Source organism: Notamacropus eugenii, chromosome 1 (assembly GCF_028372415.1).
Source record: "Notamacropus eugenii isolate mMacEug1 chromosome 1, mMacEug1.pri_v2, whole genome shotgun sequence".
NCBI classification, from domain to species: Eukaryota; Metazoa; Chordata; class Mammalia; order Diprotodontia; family Macropodidae; genus Notamacropus; species Notamacropus eugenii.
In genome coordinates, this window is record NC_092872.1 from 241425628 (window position 1) to 241445974 (window position 20347).

The 20347-nt window shown below is 44.1% G+C and overlaps 1 protein-coding gene across 1 annotated transcript; it reads left to right on the forward strand.

The window, feature by feature from the left end:
- Positions 1 to 478: 478 nt before the first annotated feature.
- On the forward strand, positions 479 to 12200 carry CYP1A1 (cytochrome P450 family 1 subfamily A member 1). Its single transcript, XM_072628346.1, has 7 exons — positions 479 to 594; positions 5575 to 6436; positions 8490 to 8616; positions 9836 to 9925; positions 10059 to 10182; positions 10544 to 10630; positions 10946 to 12200. The coding sequence occupies exons 2-7, from the start codon at positions 5603 to 5605 to the stop codon at positions 11229 to 11231; spliced, it is 1548 nt and encodes a 515-aa protein (XP_072484447.1). The 5' UTR covers positions 479 to 594; positions 5575 to 5602; the 3' UTR covers positions 11232 to 12200.
- Positions 12201 to 20347: the final 8147 nt, after the last annotated feature.

Consider the following 20347-nt stretch of genomic DNA (forward strand, 5'->3'; position numbering starts at 1 on the left):
AACCAGCACCAGGATCCTCCACCTTTGCAGTCAGCAATTACCCTAAAACTCAAGAAATATTAGGGTGATGTTATTTCCACCCTACCTCAGGTTGGACTGATCACCTGCGCCCTTCGAAAATTCAGGATGACCTTAGATTTAGAAGTCTGCCTATACTTCAGGGTACCCTCCTTAGTAAGGGTGCCCAAGAGAGCGGTGTCCCAAGACCCCTGCCCCCTCCAGTAATATACCCTGGGTCCAGGGCGCCCCCTAGCGAGTTAGAATCCCATCGCTCCTGCTCCCCTGGACCCGTGCCAATAATTCTGGACAGAGACCCACATCCCTGCTCCCCCGACTCAGGGTACAGCCTCCTCTACGCTCCAGCCGACCCCCACCAACTGGCCCCGCCCCACTAAAGGGCGTGTCCAAGACGTTACCAATTACCTAAACCAATCAGGATGAGGCAGGTTGCATATAAAGATTTGCAGAAAGCTCCATTCTCCACATCTTCTAATGAGGTGATTACTTCTTGGAATCTTTCGGCCAAGATTGAGTGAGCCCTCGGTTTTAGACTTCTCCGACACTCAGTTCACGCTGAGCCCCTGTCAGGCACCGGTAAGTGCTCGAGTCTTCTCCACTTTCCCTTCAACAATTAAGTAAAACAGTTCTCTGATTCCTCCTCCTTGCAGATCATCCAAGACTGGGAGTCAGCAGATTTTAGAGAAGGAAGGGCCCTGAGAGATCAGGGGAAAAAGGCAGGCCTTCACATAGGTCAAGTGACTTATCCAAGGTCATTCAGTTAGTCCAGTTGGGCCAGAGTTGAAGTTCAGGTGTCCTCCTGACTCTCAGTCCCTTTCTCCTTCCATAACCCTAAGCGACCAGTATTCTACAGTCAACTCTACAGCTAAAGTAATGGAAAAAACACTAGATTTGAATCTAGGGCATAGGGGATTGAATCCTGGCTCTGCCCTTCAGCAGATAGTGTGATCCTGGGCAGGGGCATCAGTTAATTTCTCTTAGCCTCAGTTCCATTACCTGTAAAATGGGTGTGATAATCCTTACATTACTTATCTCACAGGGATGTTGTGAGAAATACATTTTCATGAACCTTAGAGCTCTATATACATGTAATGTTATTACACCACTATTATCAATCAACATGGATTAAATACCTACTCTGCCAGGAAGTGTGCCAGGCATTATGTCTCAGGCCCCCAGGGTACCCATTTCAGTTGTGCCACAGCCTCTCAAATCTAGGGATAAGTCTGTGATTTTCTCTAGTTTCTCTGTCTTCCTTTCTCTGACTGGCTGGGGATAAGGATGACATTGGAACTCTGCTACAGAAATTGGAGCAGCCCTTCAGAAATGTTAGTTTGTAAGGGGGCATAGGGGATGGGAGGATCAGGTCTGCCAGGTTATACCTTCTTATCTAAACTCATTTTTTTTAGATCAGTTTCATTTTCCTGGTCTAGGTTAGCAACATAATGTAATGCAAATACGTAGTTGGCCCACATCTGTAGTGTGAATTATGAACACTTTGTTTTAAAGAGAAACCTTACCTAGCTGATATGTGGTAAGGGACCTTGAGATCAGGTGAAAGACCTAGGGGTGTCTAGCCCAAATAGGAGACTACTTGATGGAGGTGAGGGGGAGAAGAGGTATTAACCAGTACTTTCAGGCATTTGAAGGAATGTCATGTAGAAGAGAGATTAGATTTCTTCTGCTTGGCCAAAGAAGACAGAAGTAGAAATGATGGATGGAAGTTATAGAGGCAGATTTAAGCTTGAAGTAAGGGGGAAAAAAACTTTCTAATATTTGAACTGTTCAAATGCAGAACAAGCTGCTTCAGTAAGGAATGAACCCCACTCCATAACTGTAGATCATTAAACAGAGGGCTACATGACCATTGTCAGAGAAAGAGAAGGGATTCCTGTTAGATAGCTGACATCTGAGCTTCTTTCCAACTCTGATATTCCATGAATCTTTGTAGTGTGCTAGGAGTCAAGAAACTTGGGCTCTAGTCTCATCTTGGCCACTAATTGACTGTGTGCTCTTAGAGAGTTCCTGCCTCTCTCTGGGCCTCAGTTTCCCTCACCAGTAAAACTGAAGCAATTGGACTCAGTTATCTGACATTCAACTCCATTTAATTTCAACATGTCAGGACAAATGTGTATGTGGGGGGATGTCTTACTATCTCCAGAGCTAGTTGAACTGTAACATCTCCCTCTTCCCTTCCCTTACTAGCCTCTATTCTTCTAATATCTACCCCTCTCCTCTGAAAGCAACCAAAGCTTGTGCCTTTGTGGAACCTTTGAATAAAAGAATCAGACTGGGAAGGTTGAGGTATATCATTCTGTAAGTGAGGTGATTAAGCAGGCAATTTAAATTTAATTCAATTTATGTACTAAGTATCTCTTATATATAGACTCCACAGTTTAGACTTTGCTCTCTACTAAAATCCAAAGATAAAAATGAAACCATTCCTGCTCTTAAGGACCTTACAGGTACAAATCAGTCCTACAAAAAAGGAATCTCTCAACTAGGAGTCTAGTGAGGACAGAAGGCTTCCCAGCTTCTTGAATGGTGTTGTTTTGTTGTTTGTTTTTTTCATTTATTTGGTGACTCATTCATCCAGTAAATATTCCTTAAGAATCTTGTAATTGCAAGGCACTGGGCTTGATACTGAGCCAGATGCCCTAGGTCTGATGTGTAGAGCTGGCCTCTTCTGATGACTCTTATGGGCTGCTCCTGAGAGGCTAGTAGCTGTATTTGCAGTCACTACTGTGTGTTTTTCTTAGAGTCTAGGCCAAAAAAGGAGCACCCTTTGTGTTAGAATCTAGTTCAGAATTCCAGGCAGGAGTTTCCTTGCAACCTCAATCAGCAAAACACTTTTTGAGTATTCCCTTTCCCTTAGTGACTGGCTGATAAAGTAATATCTTATCATTCATTCATTGGGAATAAAGTGAGAAGAAAACTCTGAACTGGATTTTCCTACCCTAGGGATTGACTCGTCTTTTTCTAATGAGTACATCAGATCATCACCTCCCCCCAATCTTCCCCTCATTCCAACACTGACCCCACTGACAGGGAGCTAGCTACAGACTGCCTGCTGGGCTTTACATGCTGAATGATGAGGCTCCTGGTCTAGATTTAAGGCTTTGGTAGATACAGTGACCCCCCCCCCCCCCATCCCAGTTTTGCAACAGAGTTGAAGAAAGCTGGCTAGTTAAGTTCTGCATTCAGTCCTGTTGGCATCCCCTCACTTGGCCCTTCTCTGCTCTTACCAGGGTGGTATCCAGTACGTGGCAGGTGCTTTGGAAACACTTTTCATTTAATTCAGCTGCTCCTCCTTTTGCAGACTGGACTTTAAACAGAAGTGCATATAACAGGAGTTGGATCTGAGCAGACTTTCCCTAAGGGATCAGGGGTCCAGACTCTATATCTCTGGGACAGATTGTTGTGATTCAGTCATTTCAGTCACGTTCCATTCTTCATGACCCACTTTAGGGTTTTCTCAGCAAAGATACTGGAGTGGTTTGCCATTTCCTCCTCCAGCTCATTTTGCAAATGAGGAAACTGAGGCAACCAGAGTGAAGTGATTTATTCAGGGTCACACAGTTAGTAAGTGTTTAAGGCCAGATTTGAACTCAGGAAGATGAGTCTTCCTGATTCTAGGCCTGGCACTCTATCCACCTCACCATCTAGCTGCCTCCCAGGATAAATAAGGTAGGACATTTTGTGTTCTCACCACCTGGATCCCTAAGTTCCAACAGTCTCAATATTGGTTCTTGGGTCCTTGTTTGCAGACTGAGGTAGGGAGAAGGAGGGAACTTGCCCTCTTCTCTTTCCTAATTAAAACTATGTAGGAATAAGGGAAAGTGCTTCCTTCTTAACCCCCTAGGCTATTTCCAAAAGGGCAGACCAGTGGGGCAAATATCCAGGGGCTGAGGTGAGGCCCTGGACATGATCTCACACTGAGGAAAAGTTTGAAGGGGAGAATGTCCTGCCTGTCCTTCTCCCTGCCCCCAGTTCCTATTACCCTCCTAGACTATAGCATCTACCCTGATGCTAGCTCTCAATTGAATCTGAGCAACCAATGCTGGTCGATGCAAGTTCTGGGTCCCTGAATGCAAAAGCCTCAGGGCCCTGTGTCCAGGAAGCTTTGTAAAGCCCTTCCTGTGAGTCCATCTCTGTGCCTAACCATGCTGCCAAAGAGATGGGAGGAGGAAGGGCAGGGAGAGGAGAAGGAGGAATGGGAGAGAGGAAGAGAGGAAGAAGGAGGAAGAGAAAGAAGAAGAGGAAAAGCAGGGGAGGAGGAGAAAGAGGTGAGGGGAGGAGAGAGAAAAGGAGGAGGAGGAGGGGAGATGGGAGGGAGGCAGAAGAAGAGGAAGAGAAGAAGAAAAAGGAGAGGAGGAAGGGAAGAAAAAAATACAGTCTCTGGACCTGAGGAACTTTGGGTCTGGTTAGAGAGAGATAAGGTGCACACATGGGACCATGTGGGCGGAGGTAAGAGACAGCCCCAGCTTGGCGGGCAGTCAGTTGCTGCAGGAACCCTGGTTCCAAGCTTGCTTCTGCTCCTCAATTTGCTATGGGACTTGATACAATTCAGGCCCCTCTAGGACTTAGATTCCTCCTCCGTAGGGAGGTTGGGCCAGTGATCCCCAAGGTGGCTTCCATTTCTGCCATTCTATGGCTCTAAGTGCTGAAATAAATGATGCTGTAGTGATGAAGGGACTAGATCTCCCTAGGTCAGTATTATTATGTAGACTGAGAGATTTAAAATAGGTTGAATTTGGATTAGGCAGAAAGGAGTGAGGATATTTGGGGAAAGGAAGAGTGTGAGCAAAGATGGCAGTGTGGGCCAGTGGACAAAGCCCAATCTTCTATTTAGAAGACCTAGGTTTAAGTCCCAGCTCTGCACTGACTCAATGTATAACCTTTAACCTTTCCAGCTTCAGTTTCTTCATCTGTAAATGATGGGATTGGGCCAGATGAACTCTACCTTTCCTTCCAGCTGTAAAATCCTATGTTCTAGGAGTCCTATGAGGGTGCAGAGGTGATGGAGGGAGAGGGTAGAAGGAGTATGGCTTAAGCAGAGGAACCATTAATTATGTCATCTAAGATGTTGAGCCCACGGGCCTCCCTCAAATGCAAAGGCCTCGAGGGCAAGTTTTCATCTTCTAACACCCTCTCTGATCACTGGCTGCTTTGGCATTCTGAGGACCCCTTACTGTTTCTGGTCTAATCTCTGTTTCCATTTTTTGGTGGGGGAAGCTCAGCAGTAAGAGAGGGAGGAGAAAGGATGCACCAAAGATTCAGGATGCACCAAGAAATCAAAAACTTGCTAGATTCACCATTTCTACCCTTTGGTACCATGGAGGGACAGCCCTCAACCTCCCTGAGTTCTTGCTCCATGTTGACAGACATTCTTTGTCTGAAGAGATGGAGAGTCAGTATTACCCCCTCCCTCCAACAGCCCCATCTTTCCATCACAGCTCATTGTTGGGCTCATCACACTGTTAGATACCTCCTGAGACTCCAGTTTTCCACTCCCATGTTCTTATAGTTTTTTCCTCTTGCCTTTTGTCTCAACAGCTACAGTTTTTGCTAAATACCAAAAATCATGACAAGTGTATTTTCCACGTTGGCATTCCACGAATCCTTCACTGTCACAGAGTTCCTTGTGGTCTCTGCTGTCTTCTGCCTGGTCTCCTGGGTCATTAAATCTTACCCTCAAAGGGTCCCCAAAGGACTAAAGAGCCCACCAGGACCCTGGGCTTGGCCTCTGATTGGCAACATATTGACTCTGGGGAAGAATCCTCACTTGGCCCTGACCCAACTGAGGGAGAAGTATGGAGATGTGATGCAGATTCAGATTGGCTCCACCCCAGTGCTTGTGTTGAGTGGCCTAGAAACCATCAAACAGGCCCTGGTGAAACAGGGGGATGACTTCAAAGGCCGACCTGACCTCTACACCTTCTCCTTAATCTCCGATGGTGAGTCCTTTACTTTTAGTGCTGACTCAGGGGAGGTATGGGCAGCTCAAAGGAAGTTGGCCCAGAATGCTCTGAAGACCTTCGCCACGTCCTCCTCCCCATCCTCTTCCTCCTGCTACCTGGAGGAGCATGTGAAGAAGGAGGCTGAATACTTGATCCAGAAGTTCCAGGAGCAGAAGGGGTCCTTTGACCCCTTCAGGTTCGTGGTGATGTCCGTGGCCAATGTCATCTGTGCCATTTGCTTTGGAAAGCGTTATGACCACGATGATCAAGAACTACTTAGTATCGTCACTCTGAATGCTAAGTTTGGTGATGTCATTGCCTCTGGGAATCCAGCTGATTTTATCCCTTTGCTGCGATACCTGCCCAGTAGCAATATAGCAGCCTTCAGGGACCTGAATGATAAAGTCACTGACTTCATTCAGAAGTTGGTGAAAGAACATTACAAGAGGTTTGAAAAGGTAAGGAAGGGCAGCTGTGTTGACTTTCAGCCTAGCCTGGAGGAATGAGGAATAGGGTGTCTTACTAAATGTGTATGGGAAGAGAGAAGAGGTGGAGGAGGACAGGGTGACTATAAGGAAGCAGCAGAGTCTCTGAGAAGCAGACTGGGCTAGGAGGATTAAAGAGTAAGCCTCAGGTACAAGCCAGAAAGAAGTTAGGGAGAAGAAGGTCAATGAGGCACCACAGAGCTGAGCAGGAAGGCTCCAGAGTCTCTAGTAGCTAGCATTAAGGTTGATAAAGCACCTGACATATATTATCTTACTTGGTCCTCATAACAGCACTGGGAAATAGACAGTATCATTATCCCCATTTTACAGATAAAAAACTTTAGCTGAGAGAAGTTATATAAATTGCTTGGGGGTCACAGAGCTAAAAAAAAAAAAAAAGCATCTGAAGGAGATTTGAACTCAAGTCTTTCTGAATCTAAGTCAGACAGTCGAGCCATTACATCACCTGGCTGTTTGAAGAATTCTGGAAAGTCAGAGTGAGCTATCTATGGTAGCACCCATGTGCCAGAAATCTGCAAAGTGAGAGCTGATCAAAAAGCAGAGTTTGTTTTGCTTTCTGTCTGTTTTTACCTTTAATGCTGCTAGTGCTATATGTATATGTAGGAGGGGCAGGGGGAGAGTTGGGTAAGGGTTCCTAGAGCTGAGCTTTAGTCATAAGGCCGGACATATGGCCTCCCCAGAAGATTCATCCTCCTTCGAGGTATTTCTATGGGTGTTGTAGTATTCATATATGCATGAGTGTGTGTGTGCATGTGTGTGTGTGAGATGCACACACATTTTGTGCAGGAATCTTGTTTCCTAGACCTCTAGCAGCATCTAAAGGATGTGACCCTAGAACAGGTATGGTTCCTGCCCTCCAGAGATTTACAATTCATTCACCAAAGGATTGTATTTTCACCTCATTTTCCTAATCTCACCAATCTTTCTGATTTTCCAAGGACATAGGTAGATTATCAAAGAAATTGCAGTGTTGTGTCTCCGTGAAAGCTGTAGAGTATAAACATATTTCAGCAGTGATGCATGTGCCCTCTGAAGTTTTCTGTGACTTCTATTCATATAATGTCTGGGCCAAAAGATAGATCAGAGATCAGCTGACCCAATGTCCTCACTTTCCAGAGGAACAGACTAAAGCTCAGAGAAGGAAATAGTCTTACTCAAAGTTGCACAGAAAATCAAGGGGAGATCTGAGGCTTAGTCCCAGATCTTTTGACTTTTCAGGACTTCAGGGTAAAAGTATCTTTTCACTCCATCAAGTCACCTCTCTTACTTTATGTGTCTAACTCCAGCTCTCTGATTCAACCTAAGAAGCATTGATCGTTTCGCCTATGAAAGAGAGCAATCCTGAGGCTCTGACTAGCAATACCAAGGAGTAGTGATTAGGCTTCCTTTCTTATTGACCTTGCTTCTGTACCTGGCAGCCTGAGGGTTTGGGTCAGTCAGTTGAACCAAGCAGACAATGAATATCTATTGAGTATGTTTTATATTCAGGCATCTTCATATTCAGCAATTTGGAAGGTGTAAGCCTCAGTCCTTGCTGTGTAAGAGCTTATAGTCTGATTGCAGGGAAAAGACTAGCTATCAATATCAGGTATTCTTGGATAGAGCATCAGCCTTAGAGTCAGAAGGACCTAAATTCAAAGCTGGCCTCAGATACTTATTAGCTTTGTGACCCGGGGCAAGTCACTTAATCTTAATTGCTTTTTTTTACAAAAATCAGATATTTTTACATAGGAAAAGTCATATGAGTGGTTCCTAGAAGAGTTTAGGAAAGGACAAGATCATTGAAGGCTCAGAGAGATTGGAGAAAGTTTTTTAGAAGTAGGCATTTCCTTGGACCTGGCAGGATGGGTAGGATTTAGCTAGGGAAGGACCAGTCATTCCAGGGAGGGAAGATAGCTTGAGAAAAGGTACAGATGGAAAGGAGGGGGTTTGAAGAGGGTGAGGAGAACTGCATTTTGGTGCTTGGCGTCCTGCTTGCCCTAACCCTTTAGCCTTGCCCCATCAGGGCTATATCCGGGACATCACGGATAGCTTGATTGAACATTGCCAGGAAAAGAAGTTGGATGAGAATGCTAATGTCCTGCTGTCAGAAAAAAAGACTGTGAACAGCGTTGTGGATATCTTTGGAGCTGGTAAGAGCTGCCTTCCATCCTGCCCTCCAAATGCCCAGTCCCACTCCAGCCTTGGGCACAGCTGGGAGGTTGACCAGGATTCCTTTGATCCCTTTTTTCTCCTAAGGTTCCTTCCAGCATTCCAGAGCCAGACACTGCCCTCCCCAGCGACCCATGATTCTTTTCTCCCATTCTTTTCTACCCTCTTCTCTATTAGAACTTCCTGACCTACTTTTAATTGATCTCTAGCTAGAAAAGATCTGATAAACTCAGGTACCCTAAGATGCTCATGTCTGATAAATGCTTCACTTGTTACCCCTTCCTAGAAGTACGTACTTGCATTTAACCCAGAGGAGCAAAGACCTAATGGTGGAATGCAGGCACTATAGTAGGCCAGGGAGGGAGATATGTGGGGGATAAAACAGGTCTTTCTGGTATCCTCAAAGTATATTATATTGGCAGCCCACTCTGTTTATGAATAAGGCTGGTCTTTCTCAGGGTCCATAGAATCTTCCAATCTATTTTCAAGCCTGCACCATCTGAATTTCAGGGAAAAACCTCTTAGTTTCAGATTCAGCTGCAGCTTTCAGTGAATTCCTGCAGCCATCAAGACACCCTTATTTATGGACAAGTTCTTCCCCAGGAAAGTTTTGTCCCACAGGGATCATGGAGCAAAATTTTCCTCACAAAATCTTCTTGAGATCTTGCCATGGGCACTAGTTAAGAGATCTGTAATATCCAACCCAAAGGAAATGACTAGGATCTGATGATGGCTGGCTTCTCTTGGACCATACCAGGGAAGCCCTTTTACACATTAAAAAAGATCATAGACTACTTGGGCTCTAGACCCAAGGCAAGTCCCTTAGCCTTTGTGGGCCTCAATTTTCTCCTCTTTAAGATGGAAATAATAATCACTACTCTCCTGTGTCACAGGGGTATATGCAATGACCTAAGGGCCTAACATTGATGAAAGCATTTGGAAAGCCTAAATCATGCCACTCAGATTCACAGAGCTGGGTGTCTGGAGCACCAGACTTGGGGTCAGGAGACATCTGAGTTCAGACCTTTTCTTAGACACTTCATCATCTAATCTCTCTGTTTCCTTATCTGTAAAATGGGGATAACAGCAGCACCTCCCCTATAAGGTTGTTATCAAGCACAATGAGATAATACATGTAAAACCTTAAAGCTCTGTGGATGGTGACTGTAATTATTGCTATTCTTCCTCTGCTCTGTCCAGGCTTTGACACTGTCACCACAGCCATTTCCTGGAGTCTCATGTACCTTGTGGCAAAGCCTGAGATCCAGAAGAAAATCCAGGAGGAGTTGGGTAGGTGGAGTGAGTGACAAGACCTCCCTTGACTCTTTCCAGGGCTGGGGTGAGAGTCGGGGTGGGGAGCCTTTGGAGCCAAAGGCAGGGTTGGCTTTGAGCCTGCCCCCTTTGACTCTCCTTTGTCCTGCAGACACGGTGATTGGTAGAGACCGGTGGCCCAACCTCTCAGACAAACCTCAGCTCCCCTATATGGAGGCCTTCATTCTGGAAACCTTCAGACATTCTTCCTTCCTCCCCTTTACCATCCCCCACAGGTGAGACCTTGTAAACAAGAGGGTGGGGTATTGGCACCTAAGCTTCACGTTCTCCTTAATACCCAGAAGTGAACAGGAACAAGACAAAATGAGGCCATTGTGGGAAGAGACAGATTATGAGAGGAGAATCATTCCCCCCATCCACAAGTTCAGATGTCTCTGGGATAGAATGAGGGACGTCAGGGAAGTGGGTATCAGTCTCTCATGACCTCTATTCCCCTAGTCATTGCTGAAGGACAGTGGTAGTGACAGCCAGGAATGTCTGCAAAGAGAGGAAGCAGGGAGCCATGGGGACACATCCATTCCCTCCCTCCCCCTGACTTCCCTCCTGAGTCTGACAGAAGTTTCTTGCCCTACTCAGCACAACCAGAGCCACGACCTTGAACAACTTCTACATTCCCAAGGGACGTTGTGTCTTTGTGAACCAATGGCAGATTAACCACGACCAGTAAGTCAACCCTGGGACCTAACAGGGGTCTTGGTGGAGATCCTTAGATGTGTCTAATGATGATCGTCAGCCAGGTGGAAAGCTAGGGACCTTCTCAGTGCAAAGCCTTCTGAGTCATCCTTAGGAGGTTAGACTCTTGAGATCTAGACTGAGCCAGTCCCCTGGGGAAAGGGCTTACAGGACAGGGTACCCACTCACATTGTCCTTGTTCCCTAACCCCCAGCTCTCAGTCTGAATCTGGGACTCTGACCCCTGTTTGGAGGCCCTGCCTTATCTCTCAAATTCCCACCTCATCTGTTGTTCTTCCTGTGACAGGAAAATATGGGGAGACCCATCAGTGTTCCGGCCAGAGCGATTCCTCATTGAAGATGGAACTATCAACAAGGTCTTGAGTGATAAGGTGATTTTGTTTGGTCTGGGGAAAAGGAAGTGCATTGGGGAGACTATTGGCCGATGGGAAGTCTTCCTCTTTCTGGCCATCCTGCTGCATCAGATGGAGTTCAGCGTCCCCTCTGGAGTGAAAGTGGACTTGACCCCAATCTATGGGTTGACTATGAAGCATGAGCCCTGTGAGCACTTCCAGGCTAAGCTGCGCTTTTAGGACTAAAAGCTCCAGCATAGGATGCTGTTGTTTTCGCTGGCCTGCCTCAATGGACTGGAGGGAGGCTTCAGGCTGAAGCTGATGAACACTTGCTCAGTTCTGGTGCTGACATCCTGATATTATCCCCTGGAAAGGAGCTGCTTAACCTTCCAATCCCCAGCATTCGTCCTGGCTCCCAGGAAGGCTTAACACCTGGGCTTGGCTCCCCATTAATAGAATGCTTTTATGCTGTTCTTGGTTTAAGAGGCCTGACTGGGGACAAGAGAGTCCCTGGGCCTCTGAAAAGTTCAGGCAAGGTGTCTGAGAACTCTGAGAGAAGAGAGAAGATAGGGGACCAGCCATCAGAACTGGCCCATTCTATCTTTGCAGAAAGGAAGGAAATGAGTCCTTTTCCAGGCAAATCAAGGGTGGGTTCAGGGAAGAGATCTGCCAAGTTGGAACTCAGTAGACAGAGCATATCTACATAGTCAACCCTGGGCCAATCACAGTTTCAGAAAAGTGCTCCATATCACAAAGGTGAGCAAATCATGGACTAAAACCTTTCTTATAATAACATGGGTCCAGGAAGCTCCTATAAGTCCAATATAGGTCTTATTGGTCCAGTGACCTCCATAGGGAGGGCCATCTTCCTTGCATCTTCACCTTGATCATTTGTCTTCTTTTCTCTTTTTCTCATTTAAAAAAAGGCTTTATTAATGCTATTTTAAACAGTATTTTATTTTTCCCACCACTTACACATGAAGAAAATTTTCAGCATTCATTTTTACAAGATTTTGAGTGTCAGATTTTTCTCCCTCCCTCCCTCCCCTGCACTCTTCTGAAAATGGTAGGCAGTTTGATATAGTTTAAACATGTGCTATCAAGTAAAACTATTTCCATATTAGTCACAGCTGTAATAAAAGAAACAGAACAAAAAGGAGAAAAAAACCACAAGAAAGAATAAAGTGAAAAAATATACTTCAGTCTGAATTCAGAGTCCATTAGTTGTTTTTTTTTAACCTGGATGTGGATAGCATTTTCTTTTGTGAGTTCTTTATAATTGTCTTGGGTCATTGAGTTGCTGCTAAGAGCTGAGTCTTTTATAGTTGGTTGACCATCACACAATGTTGCTGTTACTGTTACAATTTTTTTTTCTGGTTCTACCCATTTCATTTTGCATCAATCTGTACAAGTCTTTCCAGGTTTTTCTGAAATCTGCCTGCTCATCATTTATTGCACAATAGTATTCCATTATGTTCACATACCACAGCTTGTTCAACCGTTCCCCAGTTGATAGGCATCTCCTCAGTTTTCAATATTTTACCACCACAAAAAGGGCTACTATAAATATTTTTGAACACATAGGTCCTTTCCCCTTTTTATATGATCTCTTTGAGATACCTAGTAGTGGTATTTCTGGATCAAAGAGTATGCACAGTTTGGTTGCCCTCTGGGCAAACCACTCTCCAGAATGGTTGAATCAATTCACAACTCCACCAACAGTATGTTAGTATCCCAATTTTCCCACATCTTCTCCAGTATTTATCATTTTTCTTTTCTGTCATATTAGCCAATCTAATAGTATAAGGTGGTACCTCAAAATTGGTTTAATTTGCATTTCTCTAATCAAAAGTGATTTAGAGTATGTTTTCATATGCCTATATACAGCTCTAATTTCTTTATCTGAAAACTGTCTCTTCATATCCTTTGATCATTTATCAATTGGGGAATAGTTTGTATTCTTGTAAATTTGACTTGGTTATGCGCACTTGTCTTCTGATGCCTCTTTTTAGATGTTACTCTGAGGAGCAAGTGACTGAGTGATACCTAATAAGAGGTTGGAGGAGTGGGACTAGAGGGTCCAGGGCCCTGTGACCATGTGACAGAGAATGGAGTAAATCACATGAAATATTGCCCTCCTTTCTTTGACCTATTCCCTAAGCCTTCCTGCTCATCCACTTCGATCAAGCCATCAGCATATTAGTATTTAATGTATTATATATTGTTTGAAAAAGGACCATGGGTGCAACGTAAGAATTTGACTTTCTACTTGACCCCAAAATGGAAGTTACAGGGAGGTGAATTTCAATTTGATATAAGGAGCATCCTAATGATCGTGAATAGTTCAAATTGGGATGTTCTACCTCCCATCACTGATGATCTTCAATTGTTAGAAATCTTGAAGTGGGCATTCTTGCTCAGGAATGGATTGAACTGGATGACCTCTGAGCTCTCTTCCAGCCCTGAGAGTCTATGGCAGAGAAAAGAGTAACCCAAACATCTGAAACATTCATGTCATCTATAAAATAATAAAGATGTATTCCAGAAACCCTGAGGCAGATGTTTGTGAACCTCAGCCTTGAACATATAATCTTTTGTGCCAGTCATTGTGGTTCCGTTACTACACTGGCAGGGTTTGAAGTAAGGAGGAAATTCTCAGTCCCTGAACTCAAGGAGCTTACAGTCTTTACAATGGACACAAGACATGTGCACATGAAACAGTCAAGAGAAGAGACCTATATTTGGCTGTGTGGTGCACACAGTCTGATAGAGAGAGCAGCACAAGACAATATAATATGTTGCCATCTCATAAGCAAACCATGCTCCTAAATATCCAAATCATACAACAATAACCAACATTTTATGGTTTGCAATGCACTCTCCCTACAGTCCTCTCAGGTAGATCATACGATGAAGAACCCCAACCTCTGTCTTGCCTGTGATCCTGCAGCTTATAAGTTTCTACAGCAGGATTCAAACCCAGATCTTCTGATGCCTAGCCCAATACTCTATCCCACTCTATAACACTCCCTCAATGAAAACACTTTTCCATAGAAACAATTTGAAATATGGTGGTTAGGTGCCCAGGCTTCCCAAAAATCATTTAACCTATTATATACCTGAAGTCTAATAGTAATCTGATCTAGTAAGGACTTTTAGTCCAACTCTGTCATTTGATAGATGGGGAAACAAGCCTGGGGTGGGGGGCAGGGGTAGGGAGAGCCATTGGTCCATTGGTTATACACGAAGTTAGTAGCAGAAGTCAGCTCTCCCACATGTAACCAAGTATTTCCACTTTTTTGAGGGAAACGCATTAAATTTAATAATTAATAATTAAATCAACAATATTAATTCAATTAGTTAATTAATTAATAAAGGCCATGCTTATTCGGTTACAAGGAAGGCTCTGTTGGGAGAGGGGAGTTATTGAAAGTCATAGTAATGTTACCAAAAAAAAAGGAAAATACCAATAACATTTTTATAAAAGGAAAATCATGCAGAATTCCAACATGGGCTCCCAGAACCTTTCCTAGTTTTACAGCAGTAGAATTGAGGATCTTTCAACTCTCTCTGTTGATGGTGGCTCTGTGGTTCAGGAAAGTGGAGGACAGAGGAGGGGGCAAAGGGAGAGAGGGAGATATGAGAACTCTGGAGGGAAGGAATTAACAGGAAGGGAGAAGGAACTTGGGTGAGGGGGACAGAGAGAAAAGAACCTTAAACATTTAAATCTGTTCTTCATTCTCTTTGCCCCTGCTATTTCCCCAGCCTTGGCACTGGTCTCATTGGCACAATACCCAATCCCATCCCATTCTGTCTCCTCATTGTCCTACCCTCTTCCCACAACTGCAGCTCCTAGAATGGAAAGCTCACTCACACTAGCCGGAGTGTATTTTCCCTCTTGAATGCTGGCAAATAATATTTCCTTTCTTTGTCTATTCCATGAGTCAGCATCAACCGCTATTTATAACTTCCCCTTCCCCTTTCCCTTTCCTTTGAGTGTTTAAGTGAAAGGGAGGAGGACATAGGAGAAAAACCTTTTAACTTTCTGTCCTGTTCCTTCCATTGCTATTAGTGCTGAAAACACTTAGGGAATCTGCAATGGGCTGCATGAGTTCTTCAAGGATAGAAGTGGGTGTGAGACTTGAGGGGTAAGACACTTCAATTTAACAAAGGGACAACAAAACAATAATCATCAAAACTATTTGGAACTGGCTAAAAAACCATACAAGTCGACCACCTAGTTCCCTTTTGGCTGCTGGTGGTTTTCAAGCACAATTTCCATCTTCTCCATCCTACCACAAAAGAGAATAAAATTCCAGGTTTACAAATATCTGAAGTCAATTTCTTTTATATTTTAAAAAAAAATCAGACTTGAAATGTCTTCAGCATTTCATCTTGGAAGTGGGTGGTGAGGTCCTGGGGTTAAGAATAGACTAAGCAATAAGATGGGATTGGGGATACTGTTAATGAAACCAGGATTGCGCTGATGAACCATTGGACTTGGGAGGTGGCATGGGTGGAGACAGAATGAGGAGCTGCCTATTCACGAGATTTAAAAAAGGGAGGAATGTTGAGAATCATTTATTTGGGAGGGATTGAACCTAGTTTGGGTCACAGACCTCTGTGGAAGTCTGATGAAGCAGCTGGATTCCTTAGAATAATGCTTGGCTGTGTGTAATATAAAATACATAAGATTACAAAGGAAATTAACTATGTTGAAAAATAGTTATCAGCATTTTAAAAAAATGAACACATTTCCACATTCACTGAAATCTATCCACAGACCCCAGGTTAAGAATCCCTGATCTAGCCACTTCCTTCATTTTATAGATTCAGTTACCATAGGTTTAGAGATATAAGGGACATCTAGTTCAATTCCTTTGTTTTACAAATAAAGAAACTGCTGCTCAGATAGGTAAAGTGACTTGCCTAACCATCCAGATAGCAAATAGCAGTCAGAATTTGAACTGGGATCTTCTGAAGCCAAATCTAGTACTTTTCTACCAATAATGTAATTTCCTTTCTTTCCTTCCTTTTCTTATTCTCACCCTGCATTCATTCATTCACGCACTCACTCACTCCTTCATTTATTTCGTTGCCTTCATTCTCTGGGCTGCGTCCATCCCTTTGACTCCATTGGTTCACTCACTCACTCATTCATTCATTCATTCATTCATTCATTCATTCATTCATTCATTCAGTGTTTGCTGGCTGGGTTTTCTTTGGGCATGCGTGAGTTTCCCCTCTTTGTCAGGGCTGGCTATTGGAGGAAGCACCTTTGGGATGCGGCAGCTCCGCTGGGAGCTGGGCGCAGGGCTCTGCGCTGGGGGGCCCACGAAAGGGCACGATGGTCCCAGGCCAGCCAGAGCCACCAAGCGAAAGGGGCAAACGATCAGCTGGGGACGCCTAGGGACGCCATCGCGCTAGGGTCAGGCTGAAGGGGACGCAGTCAAGCGAGGGAGGGCCCGGGGACGAAGGGGGATCGGGACCAGCTTCCTCTAGATCAAGGTGGTCTGTTAGCCGGCCCTTGGCTGAAGCCCGACGAGGCAGGAGGCCCCGAGTAACGGGCAGAGCGTTTCACGCGCGAGCAGAAGTGGCGCCGGAAAGTGCCTTGACCCCAGAATCGCAGGGTCTGCCTCTCGTGCGTGCTGTGAGTAGACGCAACTGACTCAACTCCTCCTCTCCTGTCTACCTCCCCCTCCCCTTCCTTCTCCTCTCCAAAGGAAGGTAAATTTGGATGACCAAAAGATGCCCAGTTGACTTGGGTTTTACTAGACCCTTTTCTTTCCTTTCCCCTTTCCTTTCCTTATGTTTCCCCATTCCTTTCCCTTTCCCTTTCCCTTCCTTTCCTTTCCTTTCCTTTCCTTTCCCTTCCCTTTCCCTTCCCTTCCCTTCCCTTCCCTTCCCTTCCCTTCCCTTCCCTTCCCTTCCCTGTCCTGTCCTTCCCCCATCTGGTCCTGTCCTATCCTCTCCCAAAACCTTATACCCCCCTACACTCTGAAACTGGGATGCCAATGGGCCCCCTGCCTAAGGGCTCCTCTGGACCCTCCTAGCTTTAGAGTGATTATCAATAGTAACTGTTGCTGTTTCTCTCCCAGCCCGATGTCTTTCTTTTTCTTGGTCCTGGCTACTTCTTAAACAGGCCTATTCAATGAATTGGTGTTGCCTCATCCTAAGTGAGTACCTGCAAAGACCTTGGCCTAAAGGGCCCAAGGTCTCCCAGTGCATCCTCAATCAACTCTAGTCATCCTGATGAATATCTAGTCACTGGATTCAAATGGCTCTGGAGGAGAAAGTGAGGCTGGTGACCTTGCACAGCCCTCCCTCACTCAAAACAAAGTCAAGTGCAAGTCATATCATCATTTCCCTGATGGCATGGTCTTCTTTGGCAACAAAGGACAAATACATCAATATTACCACTAGACCCTGCCATGGAATAATGTGAAAAACTGGTTGGGTTGGAAACTGAGAAAGAGCTAAATAAAGAAGGAGAAGAGAATGGAAGTCCCTAGAGTTACCTGGTCAACTGACTTGGATGGTCATTCTAGGAAGAGATTTTTTGTAAGAGATGTCTGTAAGTTGGAGACTGTCTGGTTATCTTCATTGATTGGACTTCTATGGTTAAGGGATAGCTTGTATGGTTGAAAACCTAAATACTCTTAGGACCCCAGGTTCAGAGATTTAGAACCAGAAGTGTCTTTTGAGGTCATCAAATACAACCCTTCTTTTATAGATGAGACCCAGAAAGGTTAAATTCTTTCCCAAGATAACCCAGTAGTAAATGGGTCTTCCTGAATTTAGTTATAGGGGATTACATGTACCCCTTACATACCACCTTCATCCTACTGACCTTCCTTTGCAAATTCAGCTAACTAGGGTCCAAGTGATGAGTAATACTATATGGCTTACCAGCATCACCCTGGATTTTTAGAGCTGAAAGGGACCATACATATTATCTTGTACAACTTCTCACCAGCACCATTGTATAGATGAGGAAATCAGAGAAGCCCAAAAAGCTTAAGGGACTTGCTTAAAATCATACAATTAAGAAGTGAAATAGAAAAGATTCCAACTAAACTCAAACCTGGTCTTCTTACCCCACAACTTCTACCATTACACTGGTCATCAAGCTCTTATAGAGTATGTATGCTCCTCATTAAGGGAGAGACCCCTGAAAACAACTGGCTGAATTGGGAGGGGAGATAATTTGCCTGCCTTTAACAGCTGGGTGGTACAATGGCTAGAGCACCATACCTGGAGTCAGGAAGACCCAAGTTCAAATTCAGATTCAGACACTTAGTAGTTGTCTGACCCTGGGCAAGTCACTTAACCCCATTTGCCTCAATACCTCATCTTTAAAATTGGGGACACACTGAAGAAGGAAATAGCAAGTCACTCCATTGTCTTTGCCAAGAAAACCTCATAGAAAAAGGTCCACAGGGTCACAAAGAGTCAGACATGACTGAAATGAATGAACAACAAAGCCATTTGACCCTGGCAAGTTACATAACTTCTCCGTTTCATCATCTGTAAAATGAGGTTGGATTTGATGACTTCTAATGCCCCTTCCAATTCTAGCTTGATTGTCCTTTTCTGGAACCCTATAATTATAAATTAAGACTTGTATTTCTGCAATGGTCTGCATGTAGTCCTATGTGAAGGCAGGAAGTTGGGTGAGATGACTTTTTCAGGTCTCTTCCAGCCTCTTTAGCTCAGGCTCTATGGTAAGTCCTAGTCCCAACCCACTGGAAAGATCAAAGACCCATGGTAATTGTAGCTATGGTCTCCTCTGTCTGAACTTGAAAAAGTCCTGGGATCCATTCAATTCAATCTTTCCCCACATCTGGGAAGCTTCATGTTGTTGAACAGTTGCTAAAATTGTAGAGCAGAAACCACAAAACATGACCCAGGAACCAATGTGGAGCAAGTCACCCTTCCCATCAACACCTGGGGACAATGACCTGTCTATGCAGCCAGAGGCTCAGCTGGCTAAGGGCACTGAAGCATCAAGCATAGGAGTCAGGTTGGCCAAAGTGGGTTTTACTTCAGTCATTTGATGATCTAGCCAGACGTTAGCCATAACCACAGAGGTATAAGTCACTCCATGTCCCCTACCTGTTTCCCATTATTATACTTTGGGCATCTTATTAATATTTCTAATCACATGGCTAATAAACCAAGAAAGGATAATCTAAGAGCTCAAATTTATATGGAACTTTTTACAAAATGGTTTCCTCCTAACAAGCCCATGAAATAGGGAGTGCAAGTTATTATCCTTGTTTCATAAAAAGAGGAATAAACTCAGACTCACAGACTCAACCACAGGTAGCTATTGGAAGCAAGATTCAAAATGAAATGTTCTGACTCTGAGCCTGGTGTTTTCTTTTTTTGTTTAGCTTTGTTTTTTAAATACATATCAATGCAAATTTTTTTTAAAAAATTAATTTATATATTTATTTTTAGTTTTCAGTACTCACTTTTATAAGATTTTGAGTTCTAAATTTTTGCCCCTGTCTCCCACCCCCTTCCCAACATGGTGTGCAACCAGTATAGAGCCTAGTGTGTTTTCTGCCACCACCAACATTATCTATTGATCAACTACCACTGATAAGCACATAAGCTCATGAGCCCCAGGAATGCCAGTGCCTCCTGGACCACTGGACTTACTTCCAATCCAGCCCTAAAAGCCTGGCAGTAGCTTCTATGGAGATACAAAGTGGTAGTTGCAGCCATCACTTCTATAGCAATCACAGCTACTGAAGGACCCAGAAAACAAAGCTCTAGCCACCAAAAGTCCTTGACATGCTCAGGGAGTTCAAAATCAGAAAAAGATGTGATTTTTATCAGTGGAAATGATGTGAAAGAAGATATATTACCATCAGCTTTGCTACAGCACCCTACAGACTTTGGAACTTGCAGCTGACATCTATTGGTGTTTTCTCTCCCATCAGAGGCAAGGTCTTTAAGAATAGGGACATCTTGTATCCCAAAGAGATCATTAAAAAGGGAAAAGGACCCATGTGTACAAAAATAGGCAAAGAACTGGAAACTGAGGGGATGCCCCAAATTTGGGGCATGGCTGAACAAGTTGTGGTATACAAATGTAATCGAATACTATTGTTCTATAAGAAATGATGAGCAAGCAGATTTCAGAAAAATCTGGAAAGACTTATGTGAACTGATGCTGAGTGAAGTGAGCAGAATCAGGCAAACATTCTACGCAGTAATAGCAACATTGTTCAAGGATCAACTTTGATAGATTTGCTCTTCTCAGTAATACAACGATCTAAGACAATTCCAAAAGACTCATGATCAAAAGTTCTCAAGGTTATTTGGCCTACCACTCCCTTTTCAAA

Excerpts from the sequence above, each read along its gene's own strand:
- CYP1A1 (XM_072628346.1), top strand. The coding sequence starts at position 5,603 with ATGACAAGTGTATTTTCCACGTTGGCATTCCACGAATCCTTCACTGTC. Across the intron at positions 8,617-9,835 it reads TGTGGATATCTTTGGAGCTG|GCTTTGACACTGTCACCACA; the intron begins GTAAGAGCTGCC and ends TGCTCTGTCCAG. Across the intron at positions 10,183-10,543 it reads CCCTTTACCATCCCCCACAG|CACAACCAGAGCCACGACCT; the intron begins GTGAGACCTTGT and ends TGCCCTACTCAG.